General features: G+C 37.9%; 1 protein-coding gene across 2 annotated transcripts in view; it reads left to right on the forward strand.

Annotated features, from left to right (window-relative positions):
- Window positions 1-14574, forward strand: part of LOC124287279 (OTU domain-containing protein 3-like) — a 34751-nt gene extending 20177 nt beyond the window's left edge. For both annotated transcript variants that reach the window (XM_046723779.1, XM_046723778.1), the window contains exons 3-9: window positions 5217-5365; window positions 5992-6104; window positions 6588-6710; window positions 8123-8266; window positions 9617-9716; window positions 10146-10396; window positions 11429-14574. In XM_046723779.1, coding sequence (XP_046579735.1) covers window positions 5217-5365; window positions 5992-6104; window positions 6588-6710; window positions 8123-8266; window positions 9617-9716; window positions 10146-10396; window positions 11429-11608 — 1060 coding nt within the window. In that variant the 3' untranslated portion in view covers window positions 11609-14574. The remainder of the gene's footprint in view (window positions 1-5216; window positions 5366-5991; window positions 6105-6587; window positions 6711-8122; window positions 8267-9616; window positions 9717-10145; window positions 10397-11428) is intronic.
- Window positions 14575-21391: the final 6817 nt, after the last annotated feature.

The following is a 21391-nucleotide window of genomic DNA, read 5'->3' on the forward strand; positions in this document are numbered from 1 at the left end:
CAGACTCACCATGTATGGATGTTTGAATCATTAAGTTCTTCAAATGTAAAGTCTCTCTTTGGGGGCAGCCGGATGAAAAAAAAGCATTCACTCGTCACTCATGTACAACTACTACCCCTCACCCTCACCCTCACCCTCACCCTCACCCTCACCCTCACCCTACCCTACCCTACCCTACCCTACCCTACCCTACCGGCATAAACTGCTTTCATACTCATCTATTACACGCACTAATGTAGACTGAAGTATTGTCTTTACTCAAACATATAAAAGCCAGAATGAATGTACAAATGTACATCTTCACAAAGAAAGATTTATCATTGTAAGTCTGATATCAATCTATCTGGGCAATCCTGCACTTTCGGCAGAGAATAATTTTACATTTCTGCTTTAAATTTCAGTTTATTTCTGTAAAATCCAAAAGCAAAATGAACGAAAAAGTCTTATTTCCTTTTACTCAACAATGCACCAAGATAGCATGTTTCTCACAGGCTGAAATCTAATTTGGAGAGTCGCAGAGCTGAACTTTTAAGTTCAGAATTTTCGAGATATACAAGATTGCTAAACCCTAGCCTCTGGTAACAAATGAGGGTTCAAGTTGTTAAAATAACATAATGTTAACCTTTGAGCGTATGTTTAGGGAAAGGTGACAGAATTAGTGACCACTTTGCCATCCACTGACTCAACAGATCATTGAAGACATCTTTGTTTAGTCCACATTTGTCACATAACACAGTTGCGAAGCTGTGAGACGTGTCGTCTGTAAATGTTGTTCAGGTTGACTGAGAGAGTAGGCCCACATTTTGGAGGACTGATGACTGAGGGATTTAATATTCACGGCTTTGTAATTTTGATACGGTTGAGCTCAGACCATGGAAATTAGGAAGTGGAAGGCAGGTGTTTTTTAGGTCATGCTTTAACTAAATAATAGCTCTAATTTCAATTACTGTACTGCCAACAAATTTAAGATGTCGGCTAAATTATGTAAGCCAGCCTTTACAGAACTAAACTTCATAAAGATAATATCTTCACCATCAACATGTCAAGGTGCAAAGTTGAACATGATAATAGGAATTATAAAAGGTGAAAATTTATATTTTGAAAAAGTATACATTTGAACATTATTGGACAGAAGAGTTTTGGTTCTGTATATATATCGGAAGATTAGTATGTATTCATTATGCATTGGGAGTTTGTTTACATATGTAACCTTAGCAACCAAACAATGGCTTATTATCACAGTACCAGTTCATTAGTATGTATCAAGACTTTCATACCAAAGATGTATAATTTCTAATTATAGATAATGTTTGATTGGACGTCTGACTTTTGTTAAAATACCTATCCTTCATTTTTTGTGATTTTTAAAAAAATTGTGCATGTTGAGTATTTTGATTTTGGAAAATGTTCAGAAAATGGCTGCAGGTAACTATTCTATGAAACAATAAATTATATATAAAGTATATAAATATATAATTATTAGTTACATTGTAGCCTTACATTGAGAGTCTTAATAACTTGTCACAAATATAACAAACAGTTGTAATTAACAGCTACTTATACTGTCAGCATGTTGTGAAAGTGACCTTTAATAAGGTCAAGGCTGAACTGACACCTGGCGTCATGCCAACTCTGTATATATAACCCTGCCAACATTCTATCAAACTGCCAGCACCAATATCTGAGTTTAGATTTCTGGTCATAGATTCGGACTTAATTCATAAATGTCCAGGAGCGTTTGTAAACCAGGTTGTACAAGAAACGAGCAGGTTTCTGAATACTTCAGTGTAGTTTTGAAAGGCAGTGTTGTAACCTTTGTCGTCTCACATACCACATGCGGCATGTATTCACAGACATGGTCTCCGAACCTTTTCACTCATTGTTATTAATATTAATATTATGAAGAGTACATTTCTTTGGCGCCAAATTCCTCAACAGCCGAAATGTTCATTGAACATTAGTGAGCGTTGTCATGATGATACCCAGGTCATGAAATCAGTAATGTACATATGCAAATACATAATTCATATCCTTTGATAATCTGGTAGAGCCCGGTTCAGTGGTTGAAGAGCTAACAGCAACACCATAAGAGAGATGTGTGGAGATTTGCTTCATAAATAACTTATATATATATGTATGCCAAGAGCTCATAAAAGATAGAATTAGATTTCTTTTGGTTTTGCATGGATGAAGACAGTTGAAGTAACACTGGCCATGTTGTTCAGGATGACAAACTTTAATTAAATTTTGATCCAATTTTTTCGCAAATTTAAAGGGGTTTTGAATTGGTAAATATGAAATGTGATCATCCAATTTGATGTATAACAAATGTTTTATTTGTCCAAAAGACAACCCACTTTGGCGAACCCTACTCAAGTCTAGAATTACTTAGCAAGTCCAGATTGCCGATTTTGGGCACTGAGGCATAATGTTCTGGGTTCCATTCTGATTTAATTTTATGTTATACATATACAGTACAAATTTATATATATCATGACATTATTTCTGGGACAGAATGTTAGTTCAACACACTTTTACATTGCAATTTAAGTTTTAATTTATGTTTACTTTGAGTACTTGTTGTATGTCTTTGTGAGTAAGGCTTTACGTTGCATTTAGGGACCATTCATAATTTATGGCAAGGGTGATGATGATTTTTATGCAGAAGCATGTACAATGTGAATGATCCCCCCTAAAATTTATGTACAAAGTAACTGACCCCACCTTGCATATCATGTACACAATCAATGACCCCCTCCCCCTTCCCATTATTTTTAAGCATATTTTTTTAATATTTTCATGTACAAAATTGCTGAACCCCCCTACATCCCCAGAACAAAATGAGTGACCCCTCCTTAAAATCATCATCAACCTCCCCTAGCCACAAATTATGAACGGTCCCTTAGCAATATCAAGGTGAAGGAGAAGAAATGGGTTTCACTCGTTGTACCCGTGTGGGGAATCAAACCTGGGTCTTCAGTGTGGTTGGCAAATGCTTAAACACAAGGCTTCCCATGAAGATCCAGGTTAGAATTGGTCTTCAGCAACTCATGCTTGTCGTAAAAGGTGACTAACGGGATCGGGTGGTCAAGCTCGCTGACTTTGTTGACACGTGTCATCGTGCCTCAACAACCAACAAACAAAACAATAAACCCGATATAAAGCTGCTTTCGCACAAGCGAATTACCACAATACAACACAGTGCATACGCCATTCAGGTCCATGGGCTCAACACATGTTTACTCCGTTTATTTACAGACCACCACCATATAGTTGGAATATTGCTGAGTGCCGCGTTAAACAACAAACCAACCCTTTTAAGCCTTTGTGTTTTATTTTGAAATTTGTTTCAATAGAACCCATAATGCTTTGCTCAAAGATGTCTATATGACCTAGTTCCCTTACACGTGGTAGGGTTTGGGTGGGAAAATATACATAAATACCTTATTGAAAAGATTTCTGAGGAAAGACTTTATGCTTAAGGATGAGATGTATATTTTGATATTGACAGTGCAGAACCCAATCTTGGTGGGAATGTCATCAGTAGCTGACCCAGTGGCCTCACAAAGACGTACGCTTGATCAGAAAACAGGCATATTTACACTAGTTGTGAATGACGACTTGAGCCTTTTGTGTGATTTCTGTACTATAACAATTACATTGTGGGTAGCATCTTGTGGAAAGTTTCCGTTGAGGTAATGATTTTGACAAGGTCAGGGGAAGGTACTGATGGGTGTCATGTTCAGTTACCCAAAATAACCGTTGATTAGCTGAGCTCGTAGATAAGATGAGGTCCTAATTGGACTCTTAAAATCAGTATCAAGATTAGAATGTCTGGTACATGTGTCGAAACACCAACCTTCGCACATCTTTTTTTGAGTGGCATTTGAGAAGTTGGGACAATATTGAACGAACTTTATGGATAACATACTTCTTTCATTTGGAAATAAGAGAAGTTGTTATCCAAAAATTGTGTTCAATATTGTTCACACATCCTCTCGTCATGATCAGTCTTCAGAAATATTGTATCAACAAATCTGTATTTAATTTCGCAAGTTGATCCTGTTGTTACACCATCTCGTAATAAAACATGTTCTTTGCATATCTGGACTTATGTTTGTAATCAAGTTAATTTTACTGAAAATGTCATTCAATAACTTTTATATTAATTGTGGTGAAATGTGTTCCCTATTGATATTTACAACTTCTGTTTACAGTATTAACAGACATCGCAGTCATATTGCCTCCACTCATGTTTAGTTGACAGAAAATGGATATGTACAACTACTGTGTTTCATTACAAGTCATGTGTTGTAGCTGGACAATCAAACATATCAACAAACTGTTTTCACGATGGTAATGTCAAAATTGCGCGAAACCATATCACTGTCAAATTGTTCGATGTGCAAAAAGTACTCGTCACTACACCAAACTGCTGCCACATACACCTAGTGATGGTTTTACGTATTTTTATTTATAGAGCAAATCCTTCAATTAAAATGACACAATGCTTAGTTCTCTTGGTAAAATAACAGTTTCACATTCTATTTCTTCCAAACAGCGCATCAGAATTCATTTCTGTTCATAAATCAATGTATGGCTGGCTTAGAGTCAGTATCAGGGCTGGCTAAAATTATCGATAATCGGAAATATAATCAATAGGAAAGATTATTAATGATTATCGATATACAAATTGTGTTATCGATAATATCGTTCATTAACTTTTGTGACAGAAAATAAGTTTTAATTTGCTCACACAATATAAAAATTTAAGACTTTAGTTATGGTCGGCTTCAAAATTTTTGCTGGACACTGTTTTGTTTAAAATCCGAGCAGAAACATATTACCACTCACCAGTGATATGAAATATATTAATATATTTACGGCATTTTGGGCATTTTGGCTCAAAGTTACGTCTTCAAGATTTATTGAAAACCGATCAATATTTAGTGACTGATTATTGATCTCTATGATCTCTATAGATCGTCTGCTCCAGTCAGTCATGATATTGTCTGGTCTGGTATCCTAAACTGTTACATGGTATCACAGCACGTGCAATATAACACTGGCATTTGCCTTGAACTTGGACATGGTGGATGTTAAGCCACACTGGTACAGAACAGGAAAAAATATCAATCCATGTCCGTTCTTCCAGTGTGAACTGTATTTATTGTGACCAAACTGCATGTTTATCAAAATTAAATGTTTGTTTTCAGAAACTGTTTGTTTCGTGGCCTTGGGGATCAGTTAGAAGGTCACTGTCGCAACCACTTCCGTCATCGCCAGGATGTCGTCCGCTACATGGCTGAACACCGCGACGACTTCGAGCCTTTCATGGAGGATGACATTCCATTTGATACTCACAGTAAGTTTGGTGTCGGACCGAATGATTGATAGCACAAGTTGCTGGGCAGAGTTGTGTACCTTCAACATGTCAGGATCAGCTGATTGTGGAAATTTTTCCAGATTTTATCAGTTTAAGATCCTCAGCCTGTCAGCAGCATACATATTGCTTTAACTCATTAAAATCACATCTTGATGCTGTCAGACGATGTTAACAGTCATCCAAATTTTAGATGCTAAATGTGCATTGTATGGATCCATTTTTTATATCTGGAAATGGTGATAAAAGGTCATTAATTGTGCAACAAAGGGCTACACTTTTTCAGTATTGCCTGATTCTGTCGGTTTATTTTTTTACTTTCATCATCTCAAGTCTAATATACTGGATAATATGGATTTTAGGGTAGACTCACTGCTGATCTAAATATCAAAACAAGTTATCTGTTAGTGTTACTTGATTCAAAGCTACATGCTACATTGACCTCATCGATTGATTTCAGTTTTTATATTTTGTAAAGGCCGACACTGCCATTTTTGTGTCTGTACATGATTTGGGGTTGATAGAGTTACCTCCCTTTAACCAGTTATCCACATTCATTCAGCATTAATTTGTTTCATGCTTTGACCTTATATCTCATGTCTTTTCAGTACAAAACCTCAAGAAACTTGGTGTATATGCTGGTAATGATGCAATTGTCGCCTTTGCCAGACTGCATCAAGTGAACATCGTGATACATCAGCTTGACGCCAAGCACCTCATGGTGAGTATTTGAAGTCAGGTAACATCGTTCATATTAAGATTCAAGAAATAGTTTTATACTACAGTGTACGATGTTGTCGTTAAAACTTTTCTTTTGGTATAATTAGTCTACATTGAAATTTAAACTGAACACAGAACCAATGGGCTTATTACTATGTCAATTTGGATTACCAAATTCAAATTAACTGCCACACAGATAGCATTCGGACGTTGGCCCAACGTTGGCAATGTTGGCAAAACCAATGCCAACGTTGGGCCAACGTCTGAATGCTATCTGGGCATTGGGTTAGATCCTACAGGGGTAAAAGTCTAGTTGTAAGGGGGATAAATCATGAGAGCTCGGGCAGATCTAAAATATCTTGGTAAGGGATGTAGTCAGCGTTCCGATTACCATTCCATTACAGATGTCCTCAGAAGTTGCTGTATAAGCATCTGTATTTGGTGCTATGAATGCAGTTAGTGACAATATATTGTTGTCTTGCAGATTACTGGATCCGCCCACAGCAATGCCAGGCAGCTTCACATCTCTTACCACAACGGCGACCACTACTCAAGTGTCAGGAAACTTAACGACAACACTGAGTCGCCAGCCAACATCAGAATACAGGTACTCCTCAAATCCTTCCTGATTCTGCATCTTTAGGTGCTGCTCCCGGAACCAGGACAGTAGCTGCTTCTCTTTATGAGAGCAGCGACACAGGACAATGTGATATTTTAGATGCATATCTCGACACACTGGTCGGGAAACGCCACTTATCTTGACACACTTGGCATGTTGTGACATATATTGGGACACACTTGTCATGATACAAATCTTGACACAATGCAAATTCCCGTTGAACTGCATTTATTTTTATTGCAATATATATAATGAAAGAAATATGCCATTGAATTATTCAAAGTTTGGACATAATTATGCTTATAATGTTAGATTTATTGTTGAGTTATATCCACGCCAGACAGCCGGACTGGTAACTTAAAAAAATAAAATTCCGGATACAAACTTGCGTGTCTGGTTTTCAACAATGAAAACAAAGATCAGGTTTGTGTATACGTTACTGTTTGTAGGCATCGCAATGAACAACATAGCACTAACAGGCAATGCACCGAATTTAGGTAAAGTGAAAGTACATGTGTTGTGATTTTTATTGTAAAATTAACTGTCCAATCGTAAATAGTTAAATATAATTATCATAATACCTTAAACACCTCAAACTGACAAGAGAACCTGTCTGATATAATGAAATATTCACTGTTAGGGGTAAAAATATCTACCAGACCACCGGAGAGGCTACTTTTGAAATTTGACCGTCTGAGATGAAAATAGACCGTTCCGGACGGTCGGGCAGGCTGGGATTTAAACGCTGGTTATATCCCCAAAATTGACTTGCACCTGGTGCAAGTTAGACTTACAGCTAGGTTGCACATTGTAATACTGGGTTGCACCAGTGCAAGTAACAAAGCTTTAAATCAAGCCCTGCTTAGCAATATACATATCAACTCACTGGTCTTGATACATATATCAACACCATTCTTCTGCCTCTCAACACAATGCTTGCAATACACAGAATTTTCCTTTCCTGACTCATGATCTTTTGCTTATCTCCCTTTTCCTTTCGAATGGTAGTGGAACACTTGAATCCCTTGAAGTTCCCGAAGCGGACGTATAAATACACTCACCCACGAGTTACCTCCCTTGCCCTTTCCCGCGCAAACATATCATGTGACGTGCCCATTCTTGTCACTCTCTCCCTTTCCCTTAAAAAATTACATATTCATAAGCCAGGGCTTCCAGGATGTTTTCACATCACCATACTCTTCATCAATGTGTTTTTCTGGTCCAAAATTGGTTGTCAACAGCCTGCAGTGCATGGCTTGCTGAAGACCAGTTCTAGCCTAGATCTTCACAGGACGCCATGATATAACTACAATCAAACAGAACTGATTGACTTATGTTTGACCATATTGTCAAATGACAAATCAACAACAAATGATGGGCATCTATTGTTCTGTGTCCAGGATGAGTCTGACAGCAAGGTCACCCCTCCCGGCTGGATGAACGGCTACACAGAGACTCACAAAGAAGGCAGCGACGGATACGTGCGAGCCATTCGCGGATGTCAGGCCATAGAAGACGAGGTGGTAGCAGCCACAAAGTGTCAGGTACGTACATGAGATTCTACACACATGACTTGTGTTGTCAGAACCTGACGTCTGCTCCTCGGGTCTTTGGAACTACTGGCAAACAAGGATAAGTTGGACCAGCGCAGAGAATGCATTTACGAGATGTAGGTGGTGCACGGCAATGAGCAAACCCATTTGGTTTGTGAAAGGTAGAGCAGATGTAGGCTAGTGCACGTGCATGCATAACGATGAAATTGATTCTGCGTGTAGCTGCACATGCCTTGCTCATAAGACTCTCACGTCGGTGTAGCAAGTCGCACTACACTTGATTGCGGACAACCTGGGGCCCCTTCGCTAACAATGGCAAGCGCCAGTGGGTGGCACACCCGTATGCTAATACGGGTTAATTGTCAGGTCAGTGTTCAACTTATTGTTTGCCAGTAGTTTCAGTTCTCTCATACTTTGGAGCGACCAAACTATCCTTGAGTATTGTTAAATACCCGGGGCCGTGGGGAAGCCTAGTAGTTAAAGCGTTGGCTCGTCACGCCGAATCCCCACATGGGTACAATGTGTGAAGCCCATTTCTGGTGTCCCCCGCCGTGATGTTGCTGGAATATTGCTAAAAGCGGCGTAAAACCAAACTCAGTCAGTCAGTCAGTGTTAAATACCCAAGACTATTTCATGAAATACCATTGTTTTGATTCAAATAAAAAATAAAATCAATTTTGACAAAAATCTAAAATTAATGTCCAGTCACATTTTACCGTTCTTCCATGATTGAAACAGTATTGCAATCCTCTGATGTAATGTTGATAGGCTGAGAAGGACATGTATATGTTAATCTGTACAAACTCATGTTAAGTAGTTCATTTTGACTGTTGATTGCATATTCATGAGCAAGTATATTGTTACTGCTATTATCACTTCTGCTACTGCTAACCCGTGAAAGTCTGGGTTAGAATGAATCTTCAGTAACCCATGCTTGTGGTAAGAGGCGACTAACGGGATCGGGTGGTCAGGCCTGCTGGCTTGGTTGACACATGTCATCGGTTCCCAATTGAGCAGATCGATGCTCATACTGTTGATCACTGGATTGTGTGGTCAAGACTCGATTATTTACAGACTGCCGCCATATTGCTGGAATATTGCTGAGTGTGGCGTAAAACTCAACTCATAGCCTAATGGATAAATTGTCCGCTCGTCACGCTGAAGACCCAGGTTCGATTTCTCAAATGGGTACAATGTGTTACTACTCCATTTCTGGTGTCCTCCACCGTGATATTGCTGGAATATTGGGAAAAGTAGCGTAAAACTAAACTCACTCACTCACTTATAACAAATGACCACTCACATGCATCGTCTGTTCTTAACTTGCTTATATTGATTCAGGATCTGACAATGATTCGTGAGACACTGGTTGACTGCAGCTACGATGCGGATGCAGCCATAGCTCAACTTATGCAGGTGATGGAGCTTACAGATAAAGACCGTAAGTACATGTTAACCCATTACATTGACATCAGGGTATTATTCTTGCAGCGATTCCATTCCTGAAAATCTCTGACCATACTAGACATGCATTTTAAATGAGTAAAACAAACACAACTATTGGCCGTTTTGAGAAATCGACTCCCGGAATTATACACCCTCATAACTTATCATAACTGATTCATGCTTCACTGCGGCATGGTATCTCAGTGGGCTAGCACCTTTAAAAACAGCTTAAGTCTGGGCTAGTACAAGCAGCCGCACATACACATTCACATGCATGCACGTCGTCATATGAGCGAAATATTCTCAAGCATGACGTTAAACCCAATTTCACCTCACCTCGCATATTTAGCAAGTCGTGAGTGCATCAGTAGGGACATATTAAAAGTAGTTTCTGATTCATTGTATGATGAATACTTTTACACAGATTCAACCTCATCGGCCGAAGACACCGATTCCATGTCATCTCAGCGAACATCGACAGACAGTGGGATCTGGTCAGACAGTGGCACCGGACTGAGAGTGTTCGGTGCCACCAGCATCCCAAGTTCCTCATCCAGCAGGAAAGGTCAGCATGTCCATTTCCGGGACGATAGTCTCGGCGGCAGCTCAGGATACGGATCCTTGAACAGTGATCGTGGTGGTGCACGGCCAAAGCTGGTTTCCATGCCAACACAGGTAAGATTCAGAAACAAGTGAATGGGATATAAGCTGCTTTGAACAACATTACAGTTCTTGTACAACAGACCCGTGAAGATCCGGTTTAGAGTTGATCTTAAGTAACCCATGCTTGTTGTAAGAGGCGACTAACAGGATCGGGTGGTCAGGCTCGCTGGCTTGGTTGACACATGTCATCGGTTCCCACTTGCGTAGATCGATGCTCATGCTGTTGATCACTGGATTGTGTGGTCCAGACTCGATATTTACAGACCGCCGCCATATAGCTGGAATATTGCTGAGTGTCGTGTAAAACCCAACTCACTCACTCACTCATACAAGGCTCACTCTTGTACGAGGTGGCAGTTGAGGGAGTGGAGAAGGAGCAAGTGGGGCTGCTTGGGGGATTTTTCTTTTTTTTAATAGAGCAAAATATAATTTGTGAAATTATATTATATAACAATTTTCCACTTGACATACTATCCTTCCTGGCTACTTCAGCCCTTCCAAGAAAAACACAAGGTATAATTTTTCCTTATCCTGACTCATACGTTATCTCATAGGTCAACATCGGTCTGAAAACAATCAGAAAATTGTAATAAATTAGCCGCTGATCAATAACCCATGGATATGATGACCAAGGATATAGGATACATATGCACACAGTAATTTGATTATATATGCCGAAATATAAAGAGTTGTAACGGTAGTTGAAAAACGGACAAGAGGCATCTACCCAACCATCAGGTAGGGCTAAAATGGAGAGAGTGACAGGCAGCCTATGGTCACGTGGGACCCTGGCGCAGGAAAGGGAGAGGCCCATTTGGGCTGAGCTATTTTTATACTGTTCATTAGGGAACAATAGGACAGAGGTTTCCACTCTACCTCGGAAGAAAAGGGAGATAAGCAGTAACGTATGAGTCAGTATAAGTATAAAATATCAATTTTATAAAAATTATTCCATTATCAATAAGATCCTTTCCGTTACTCATACGTTGTGTCTATATATCTCTAATGTGAACTGATCATTGGTATTACTGTTGGCAACAACAGCCTAATCGAGTGTCGTCACGGAAACTGAAAGAAGCAAAGAAAATGGAAAAGAAGATGAGAGCGGAAGAGCGACATCGCCAGCGTGTCATGGGATCGAGGACGTTGCAGCCGCAGATGATCCCAGCTGACCCCAGCGCTTTCACAGTTGTGTCCCATGCAGCCTCCATTACCAGGATATAGGTCAAGGTCAAGGTCATGTTGATAGTGTGACCTGAGCACGCACAACGCTATGGAAACTTCTGAATGCAACTCTTACTTAAATGGAAAAATGATATATTTTGTGTTGTGTAAATTTGTAAATAGAAACTAAACCATATATATATATCAGATAAATTAACAACAATGTCTTGAGGTCACAGTGGTACATATATCATGATATTGCACAATAAGAAATTTATTGAATACTTTGTCAGCAAATTTTTGGGTTGTTGGTTGAATAAAATGAAAAAAAAGAACAAGATTTTAAAAGCACTATGTACATGGTCGTTGATTTGAAGGAACAAGAACATGAAGGAAAGGTGGGTTTATTAAATAATTATTGTTCAATAAGCCACTTTTCTTATCTGCCTTGAAGATTTCCATTATCAATATTAGTTTTGCCATATTTTCTTTAAAGAATTTCAGTAACCCACTTTTGCAATTTTATACTGGCATGTCTGTAAATTGAGTTCTTTTACACATGTAATGAGTGAATCCTTGGATTTTGAATGAGAACAATGGAAAATCTGTTTTTTCAATCACTGTTATTCTTTATTAAAAGAAATCAAATCTTCACTAGCTCCCTGATAGAATGTTTTCAAAAACCACCTCTGCCTGCCTTTTAATTTGAAAAAACTTATCACCACCAAACAAATATTTAACTGGAATTATTTTGGAATTCTGTGATAAATCTGCAAATTCCATTTTATGGCTTTCACACCAACCAGAAAATGGCACTTATGCCATACTTCATGTGCCATGTTCAGATTAATATTCATATTTTCTGAAATGTGGAATCAGGATACATCCTGAATATTATATATTTGTTACTGTTATATATTATATATGTGATGCTGCTCTGAAAAGGGTAATTCTAACTATGTTAAATGCCCAAAAAAGTTATGGATCATTGGGTTCATGAAATTGTGTATTCAGTCTTTACAAGAAAAAAGTATCCACAAAAATAATCATGATCCCTAACTTATTCTGTTTGGTATATATATGTTTTCAGTCTTTACAAGAAAAAAGTATCCACAAAAATAATCATGATCCCTAACTTATTGTTAGGTATATATCAATATTATCGGTATATCATAATATACCATGAGAGATGACTAAACAAAATTATGGATCATAGTTGTTTTTTAAAATGTTCATGAAATTGTGTTTTCAGTCTTTTACCACAAAAAAAAACCTATCCAAAAAAATAATCATGATCCATAACTTGTTCTGTTTAGTATATATTACTTAATATTATATCATAATATACCACGAGCCTGATGACAGAATGTATTTATTGTAAATAATGTTTCATGTGTGATATTGATGTTGTGTTACCATTACATGAACTAGACATCATAATACGTTGACTGACTGTCTCTTCTAAAGGATGGCAATTGCATAAATGACACTCATTCATCCAGAAATGGACATTTTTTTATTTATTTCACTGCATTTGGATGGCAAATACTGAGCTTGAACATCTGAACATGACAGAGCTTATTTCATAATAAGCAAGAACCGGTAAGTTGTATTGGAAGGCCAGTTTAGTTACTAGAAACCTGTAAATGTGTAACAATGCAACTGTCATATGTATTTCCGATACCTTCCTCGATCTTAACATGAACCACTTTCAATAAGTAATAGATGGTTCAGATTTTCCAATATGGCAGACAAGGGGAGACAACTCACACCATACTATTTTGTCATCTGCAGAAAATACACCACTGACATTCTTGTGAAAGTCATTTGGAAATATCTTGATGCTGAGTGTTGTAGAACTGTCTGAAAATGGTAAATATTCTGTTAATTTATGTTAAGATCATATTCAGTTTTTCTCATCACTCATGTTTGGACTATTTGACATCGTTAGAACATATTTATCATACTTTCACTCATACTCTCCCTGGTTTTTGAGCCATTATGTAATGTTTTTGTAATTAGGCCAGATCATATTTTATTGTTTTTGGGGTTTTTTTTTTTTTTTTTGTTACAGTGTTTTATTTTTCATTTCATTAGTCAAGACATCCTCAACATCTCCACAGCTTGCACTTCAGTAAACCACACAAAGGTGGGTAATTTGTTAGAACTACAGGACTGGATTAATGTAGGTTTATTTTAATTCCAAAATATAAAGATGTCTCTGCTGATTTTAGAATTTTAGACACTTTTTGTATGAAATATTTCTTTGAAAAAACATTCAACGTATTTTCGGAGGAAAGTCGTTTGGTTCTGGGAGATTTTTGCACTTAATCAGTTGTCTAATTTGGCATTAAGCAACACTCACTCAAAGCATAATTACAGATGGCAGTCTACAGCACTTTATGTCATATTGGAAGTCTGTGTAAGAATGTGAAAAGTCTTTTTTGAACGTGTCCCTATGTTTTGCACCTATTTTCCTTCTCTTTTACCTATCTCTAAAATTTGAAGTTTCCAGTTGAGAAAAAGGGGTCCTACCTCATCCAAACTTGTGAATTTTTTTATGTTATTTCCAATTGTGTTTGACAATATTTACTGGATTCAGTCACTAATAAAATTCTTCTTGTTTGTGATAATATAACAAGCTCAAGCTCTGTTCCATGTCCACTATTGAATGTATAATATTTCTAGAATCTCATGAACTCAAATTTGCTAATTGATTTCAATTTTTTAATTTTTGTAGCGCCAGATGTTTTCATGGATGATTTTGAATCATGTTCATCATGAATCATGTCTTCATGTTAAAAATGTTTCCATGGAGACAGAACATACGGGCAGCATAAATGCTCTGTAGGGGAGCATAAGCTATTTGGGGAGGAAAAATGTTTCCGTTATATTATTACATGTATTTGGGTATGTGTTCCAAGAACTGGAAGCAAGAATAGAAAAATAAGAATTCTTTTCAGAGTTATTTAAGGTTATTTCAAACTAATAATTTATAAAATACATGTTTAGAAAAAAAACAACAACATATTTTTATGAACTCAGCACATATATCTTCTGATTCTTTTCATTTACACAATATTTTGAACTGAAAAACAAAAATATGACTGACTGAGCTTAGTTTTACGCCGCTTTTAGCAATATTCCAGCAATATCATGGCGGGGGACACCAGAAATGGGCTTCAAACATTGTACCACTAGGCTACCCCACCGCCCTAACAAAAATATGAATTAGTTCGGCCTCAACATGACAAGCATATGAACAAAATGTTATTAGCAGATCAAGAAAGTACTTAAATATTACATTATAATTTCCTGAATGCCCCCGGTAAGCTGTTGTTACATTAATAGGAAGTGAAACTTTTTGTAAAATGTTTTGAAAAGTGTTTTGCAATCTGCGTTGAGTAAGACATGGAGTATGAAACTAAAATGAATTAAAAAAGATTTGTATAATATTTAATTATCTTTTATATGCATCCTTTTAGTTTGTTTCGTGAAAGTATGCAAGGCCTATTTCAGTGTTTATTCTTTCCTGTAGCTGAAGGGATTCTCTTTCTGGCCTATTGGCAAATTATGCCAAGTCCTGTTTGAAGAATGTCTGTTTGAGAAACTTGAATGACAATTCTGTTGTGTTTTTCCTTGAGTTAAAGTGTCCACTCGGCACACTGAAGACCCGGGTGCGACTCCCCACATGGGTACAATGTGTGAAGCCCATATTTGGTGTCCCCTGTCGTGATATAGCTGGAATATTGCTAAAAGCGGCTTAAAATCATACTCACCTGTGTCAGTCTAATTGATATTTGTCTTTTACTCTGTTATCCTGATGCCAAGACGTTACAAATCTAACATTGGAGGTTACCTAAAATGAATTCCAAGTGAATTGTGAAAGACACTGAAGATGAATGGGTTTTGAGCTGTCAGCTCCGTCAAACAATCTGGTTTCGGGCAGCACGTCACAGGAAGTTTAGCTAATATTTGGCTTCTGATAAAAAAAGAAGATAAAAACATAACTAGAAGCCATATGTTTGTTGTTAATCAATAAAACTAAAAGAATGATGTGTAAAATATATGTAACAAAGAAGAGACATTATTATTCACCATTTGGAACTGCCTGTTCATATTCATTTTCAAGAAGAAAAGGACAAGAATTGGCATCAGAATGGAGTAAAAGATCAGATTTAAATTGGACTGCGGTATGTGTTCCCTCAATTGTTTCAAAGTGTGATTAAGCTTTTCCTGGTGGTAGATGAAGTTTTAAGTATCTGTTGTTGAAGGCAATGTGTGATTTAGAAGTGTAAGCATTGCATTAGTTGTTAGTTTGAACCAAAGAAAAGTTTTGAAATCCAAGGCCTGCAATTTGGGTAGTATTATTTTGCCATGTTCCATCATGTTTATAAAGCAATCTTCATATATATTTTATTGTAGAATCTTGATTTATTACTTAAAACAATTGTGAAAAATCTGTAGTTAAAATGAAATGGTGTTTAATATGCTGTATGTTTGTTTAGACAGTGAATCTCTGATAGTTAGAACTGCAATTATCTCACAAACACAATCTTCATGATATGGATACATATATTCTTTGAGAACATTCATGTATCGATGAAGTGATGCTCTTCTGAGAAGAGTACTGTCCGGATTAAAAGGGTTTCATTGTATTCATCAAAATCTGGGATGAATGAGATTGCTACATCTGTGGAAATTGCTGTAGGTTAATAAGTCAAGATAACAGCACATGTTGTGCATTGGCCTGAAGTATGAAAGGTTTGATGCTTGCGATGGCTGGCAATGGCTTGCTTACCTGCTGCCGATATTGAAGGATATGTTGATATAGAAGTAAATATTGCTGACTTTGTATGAAGAAAAACTCACTTGCTGCTGATGTAATAGTCCCTGTGATTGGCTGAAATGTCTCTGAGAGTACATGCACATAACATGTCACAAGTTCTGATTGGCTGAAATGTCTGAGACACTGTTTCACATTATTCATGTGTCTCTATGTCTGATTGGCTGAATTGTCTCTAAAGGACTGTTAACATTTCTGACCTGGAAATGGTGACCCCCTATAATTTCCACCAATATTTATTTCAGATCAGTTGCATCTTTTGTCTTTGATCATTTTCTGTTAACTCAAGGTTTCAACAAATATTTTTTGAGTACAGGTACATGACTTCATTAGACCAAATGTTTGGCCCTTTAGTACATGAACAAGCATTTACCGGTATTAATTTTTTGGCGGAATTACATTGGATATAAGAAAATTGTTATCTTAATAAAAATGTATTTTGCTTTGGAATTCAAATATATATATTTAGTCTTTGAACCTAAACTGCTACCAAATTCTTGAAACTTATTTTAGTGGAGACGGGATGCTAATATGTAGGCAGCACTAACAGTTAACTTACCTATGTCTTTGGGCATAACATGATACACAATGTTTGTAAAACATTGCACAAAGTGTTCTTTGAAATGATATTTGCTTCAGGGTTAGAATTACCCAAACTGAATATGGTTTGAGGCTGGTATGAAATACGTTGAACGAAAATATGTTCGATGAGAGATTTATTTTTTTAATGTAAATATGAAGCTTGATTTTCAACAAGTATTGATTGTGATGTTTCTTGCCTGCTTTGAAAAATTAATTTGTGTTGACATCGGCTTTCGACATGTTATCCTTTATGGCTGTTATGCAGGTATAGAATATGTTGACACTGTAAGAATATTTATGCATTATTACCAAATAAGAATAAATTACAATAAAAAGATTCAATATCTGTTTTGAGTCTTGTGTTTGATTGGAGTTGAATATTCTCTCTGCAAATTGTATGCTGTGAAACTGAAAATAGGCAACAGATCTTCTTGGATGTCTCATTTAAACAGCAATTTTCCAGATATATAACAGTGATCTGTTTAATAGTCGCAGACAGACAATTTTCTAGATATATAACAATGATCAACACAATAAACGATTTGATGACACTCCATATACACGAACCAGTTATACTTCACATCAGAAGTTCTGAATTTCAACAATTTTGGGATACAAAATATCACCAAGATCTAGTATGATGACATTAAAAAAACAAGTTAGCAAGTAGTCAATTGTACAATTAACAAACTTAAAACAACAGTGCAGTGTTGCCAATATAGTTGATGGAACATCATATGTTTGCTGACGTTTTGCTTAAGGAGCCTGTTTCTGTAACATATGTTATATTTGGAATTACACTTTCTCAGTAAAGTACAGATTCTAGTACTTTTGTTTGGTTGAGTCCCATCCAGGATTCGAACCCACACCCTCAGAGTCAGCCGCCTAACCAGCTCAGACATCAAACGGAGCCTGTTTCTGTACAGGTAGAAGCGACGTCAAGTGGACGGATCAGGTTTCCACTTTCAAGCTCGACTGTCAAGCTAAGACTGCTGTCATCTGTCTAGTAAAAATAGCTACGCCGCGTACAAGCAGTGGAACCGGTTTATGTCAAGCCCTAAACTTCATTTCTCAAGGGATTGTGATTATTATTCTCCATGTAGTTTATAAAATTCATCCTTCTTTTTGCGATTCTTTTTCTTCTGAATATATACTGGGCGCGGAAAGAAATTCACAAAAGCCCACGCGGTTGTCGGCAGTCGATTTGGTTATGGTCAAAGGGAGGCAATCGTGTTTGTAATGGAGTAAACACCACACTTTGGTCAAAGGGAGGTAATCGCGTTGTGTCATTTGATCTCAAAGGGAGATAAGTCTCTTTGACAAATGGTGAGAATGATTTATACTACTTCCCCTCGTCCATCAACAGCGCGGTTCGTCAAAGCCAGTGAGTATTTTCGCGAAAGGTTAAGTTGTATGGGTTCAGAATGACATGACATTTCAGTGTTCTGCCTATGACAATGCACCCGTATCCACTCCTCCAACAAGAAACACATCGCGCGGGGGAAGTTGTTCGTTCGGGTTATGGTCAAAGGGAGACAACTCAATCAAGCGTTTGATTGATTGAGTTGTCTCCCTTTGACCATAACCCGAACGAACAACTAAAAACGCTTGATTGAGTTGTCTCCCTTTGACCATAACCCGAACGAACAACTTCCCCCGCGCGATACCGTTTTTCTTCTCCCAATGCCACCGCCGACACTGAGTGTAGGACCCCATCGCGTGTCTGGGCTAACACAAATGTTGAGTGCGAGCATGGGTTTACGCCGCCTTCAGCAATATTCAAGCAACAATCGCGGCGAGAGGACACCAGAAATTGGCTTCACACATTGTACCCATTTGAGAAATCGAACCTGGCGTGACGAGCGGACGATTTATCCATTAGGCTACCCCACCGCTCGAGTTATAGGTAAGAACGTAAATCTACTCGAGGTAGAACTAATATAGAACTCTACCCAACCAAGTAGTGCTCACAGTGGACCCCATTCTTAGACAGGTTTAACCTTACCATCGTCCGCCAAAAATCCTGTCTGAGAAAGATCTGTCGATCTCGCACTCTATGATATTTACGATAATTTAAACACACTATAGTGGATCTAAAACAAAGTCACGGCACTGAAAACAATCCAAACAAAACAATTGGCAGTTGCCGAATTCACATTTTCACCTATCCCAAAAGGCTGCAAGTTTAATTTGAAATGGTGTTCCTTATGGGTACGACCTGTTGCTGCATTTCCAGCTTCACGTGGATCAATGGTTTATGAAGCACAGACTGTGTCACAGAAGACCTGAACCAGTTCAAAACCTGCTTTTGAATATATTCAGTAACTGAAAGCGAGGTTAAAGCTAGAATACCAGTTCACAATACAAATTAAACATCAAATGTCCAACCTTTCGTCTACTTCTTGTCCTGTCCTGCGTTGTCAAAGCCGTTGAGCTGTTTAGCGTACTTAGTATTTATAAACCGTACCTTCTTTGTCCAACCTTCTCAGTGACTTCATTCAAAAGCCACAAAGCATGAAACGCCACGTGTTTGTTATCACGTGACCTTACATGCACGTGCTTCTGCTGCAGAATGTTCATGAGCTCGGTGGCATCTCGATAGTTCAACATTTCTCGAATGCAAACAGCTCGTATATTTCCGGAACAGAAGTCGGATAAAATACACTTTTGATCAGTTTGACTCACCCTCGGGTCGGGGAACCCGGCAAGTAAAACCTTTGACTTTCCATTGGGTTTTACAAGCCAGGTCCCGGGATATCCACAGGTTTTCAGGGCGTAGCTACCATTATTAAAAAAAGCCCGGTCATGATTTTGCTAAAACAAATTCTAATTCTTTCCAAAAATATTTCAAATACTATCTAAATATAAAGCTTTGCAACCTATCGGGCTTACACGAAGCAAAAATGGCTTGCTACGCCATTTTACAACCTCGACCCAAAACTCGTAGTTGTATGTTAGTAAATGTTGCTTTAAGCCACATCAGTAAATTTTCAGCTTTTCGCGGCTACGTAGTCGTATGTTATCCTTCAGTACTGAACGATGCGACTTTTACATGATGCAAATTCAAACTGGCGGAATCCATGAGGAGTACTAGTAATGCGCACAAGAAGGCGCAGTTGTCTTTTTTAATTCAGTTTGCGCCACGTGGAGGATAGAGCTCGAGTTGTCATGTTGAAACGATCATAGGAACGCCGTAGTAATGCAGTTCAGCAGAGCTATTTATGAGTGAACCCGTGAAGATCCGGGCTAGAATGGATCTTCATCAACCCATGCTTGTTAGAGACGACTTACGGAATCGGGTGGCCTAGTAAGCTGACTTGGTTGACACATGACATGGTATCCAAATTGTGGAGATCGATGCTCGTGATGTTGATCACTAGATTGTCTGGTCTAGACTCGATTAATTACAGACCGCTGTCATTTAGCTGTTTGTTAAACAACAAACAAACAAACAAGGAAAGCTGGAAATGAAGCAGTGATCAGATGTTTACTACTTTTGGAGAAACCCACGAAACCGACATGGTGCGGACAACCCATAATCACAGGTTCCTAGTGTGCTCAAGGGACACAACTCTGCTGAGAGAATTGCAGCTCCTCAGCCGACTGAGCCAGACCTGTTCCCATGTGCATCATAACCAGACTGTTTGCTGTTTGCAAAATATGATATTTTAAATGTATCGTGTTCAGAGTTGGACATTTACAGAAAGGTTTTAACCTTTTTCAAAATGCAAAGTAAGCAGGTTCCATCTGACTGGACAAATACCTGATTTTATTTACTTCTGTTCTCTTTGTGACCTGCCAGGACAAACTCCAGTGCATGTTCTGAATAGGTGACAGATCAAAGGCACTGACTCCCATGTTATTCATTTGTTCACACAATGGTACAATTGGTCAACGTTTACCTCAACAGAGGAACACGTCCTCCATATAAAATACTTCTTCATTTGACATAGCGAGATTACTAAGGAAGCCACGAAGATAAGATGTCCCTATTTGTCTATAGAAACAATAACTGTTTGAATAATCATTAACTCTTGTTTACAAACGGACATAATATATCCCAAAATACATACATCTGACACGAGGAAATAAAATTTGGAACTACAAATTACTTCACACAGCGAGTTGTTTCCATACAACGAGCAAGCCTAAGCGTCTTCCGGGTCTCTGTCTGCTTCTCAGAGTGAGCGTCCACAAACATTTAGCCATGTTTGTGGATTGTCATACCTGCTTGCCATCCAAAAATAGAAGAGCTAACTAAACAACAAAATCGAGGTTCTTGGCATAGGAAGCAGGAGAAAATAGGAATTATAAATAGCAAAGAGTAATCCACGACTACTGGCTGCACTTAGGTCAGCAACATGCCGATGACGGGTCTGGAATTGTATTTCACTCATGAATTATTGGCAAACCGA

The sequence above is a fragment of the Haliotis rubra genome, unplaced genomic scaffold (genome assembly GCF_003918875.1).
Source record: "Haliotis rubra isolate DU_JTF1 unplaced genomic scaffold, ASM391887v1 Scf4, whole genome shotgun sequence".
Taxonomy (NCBI): domain Eukaryota; kingdom Metazoa; phylum Mollusca; class Gastropoda; order Lepetellida; family Haliotidae; genus Haliotis; species Haliotis rubra.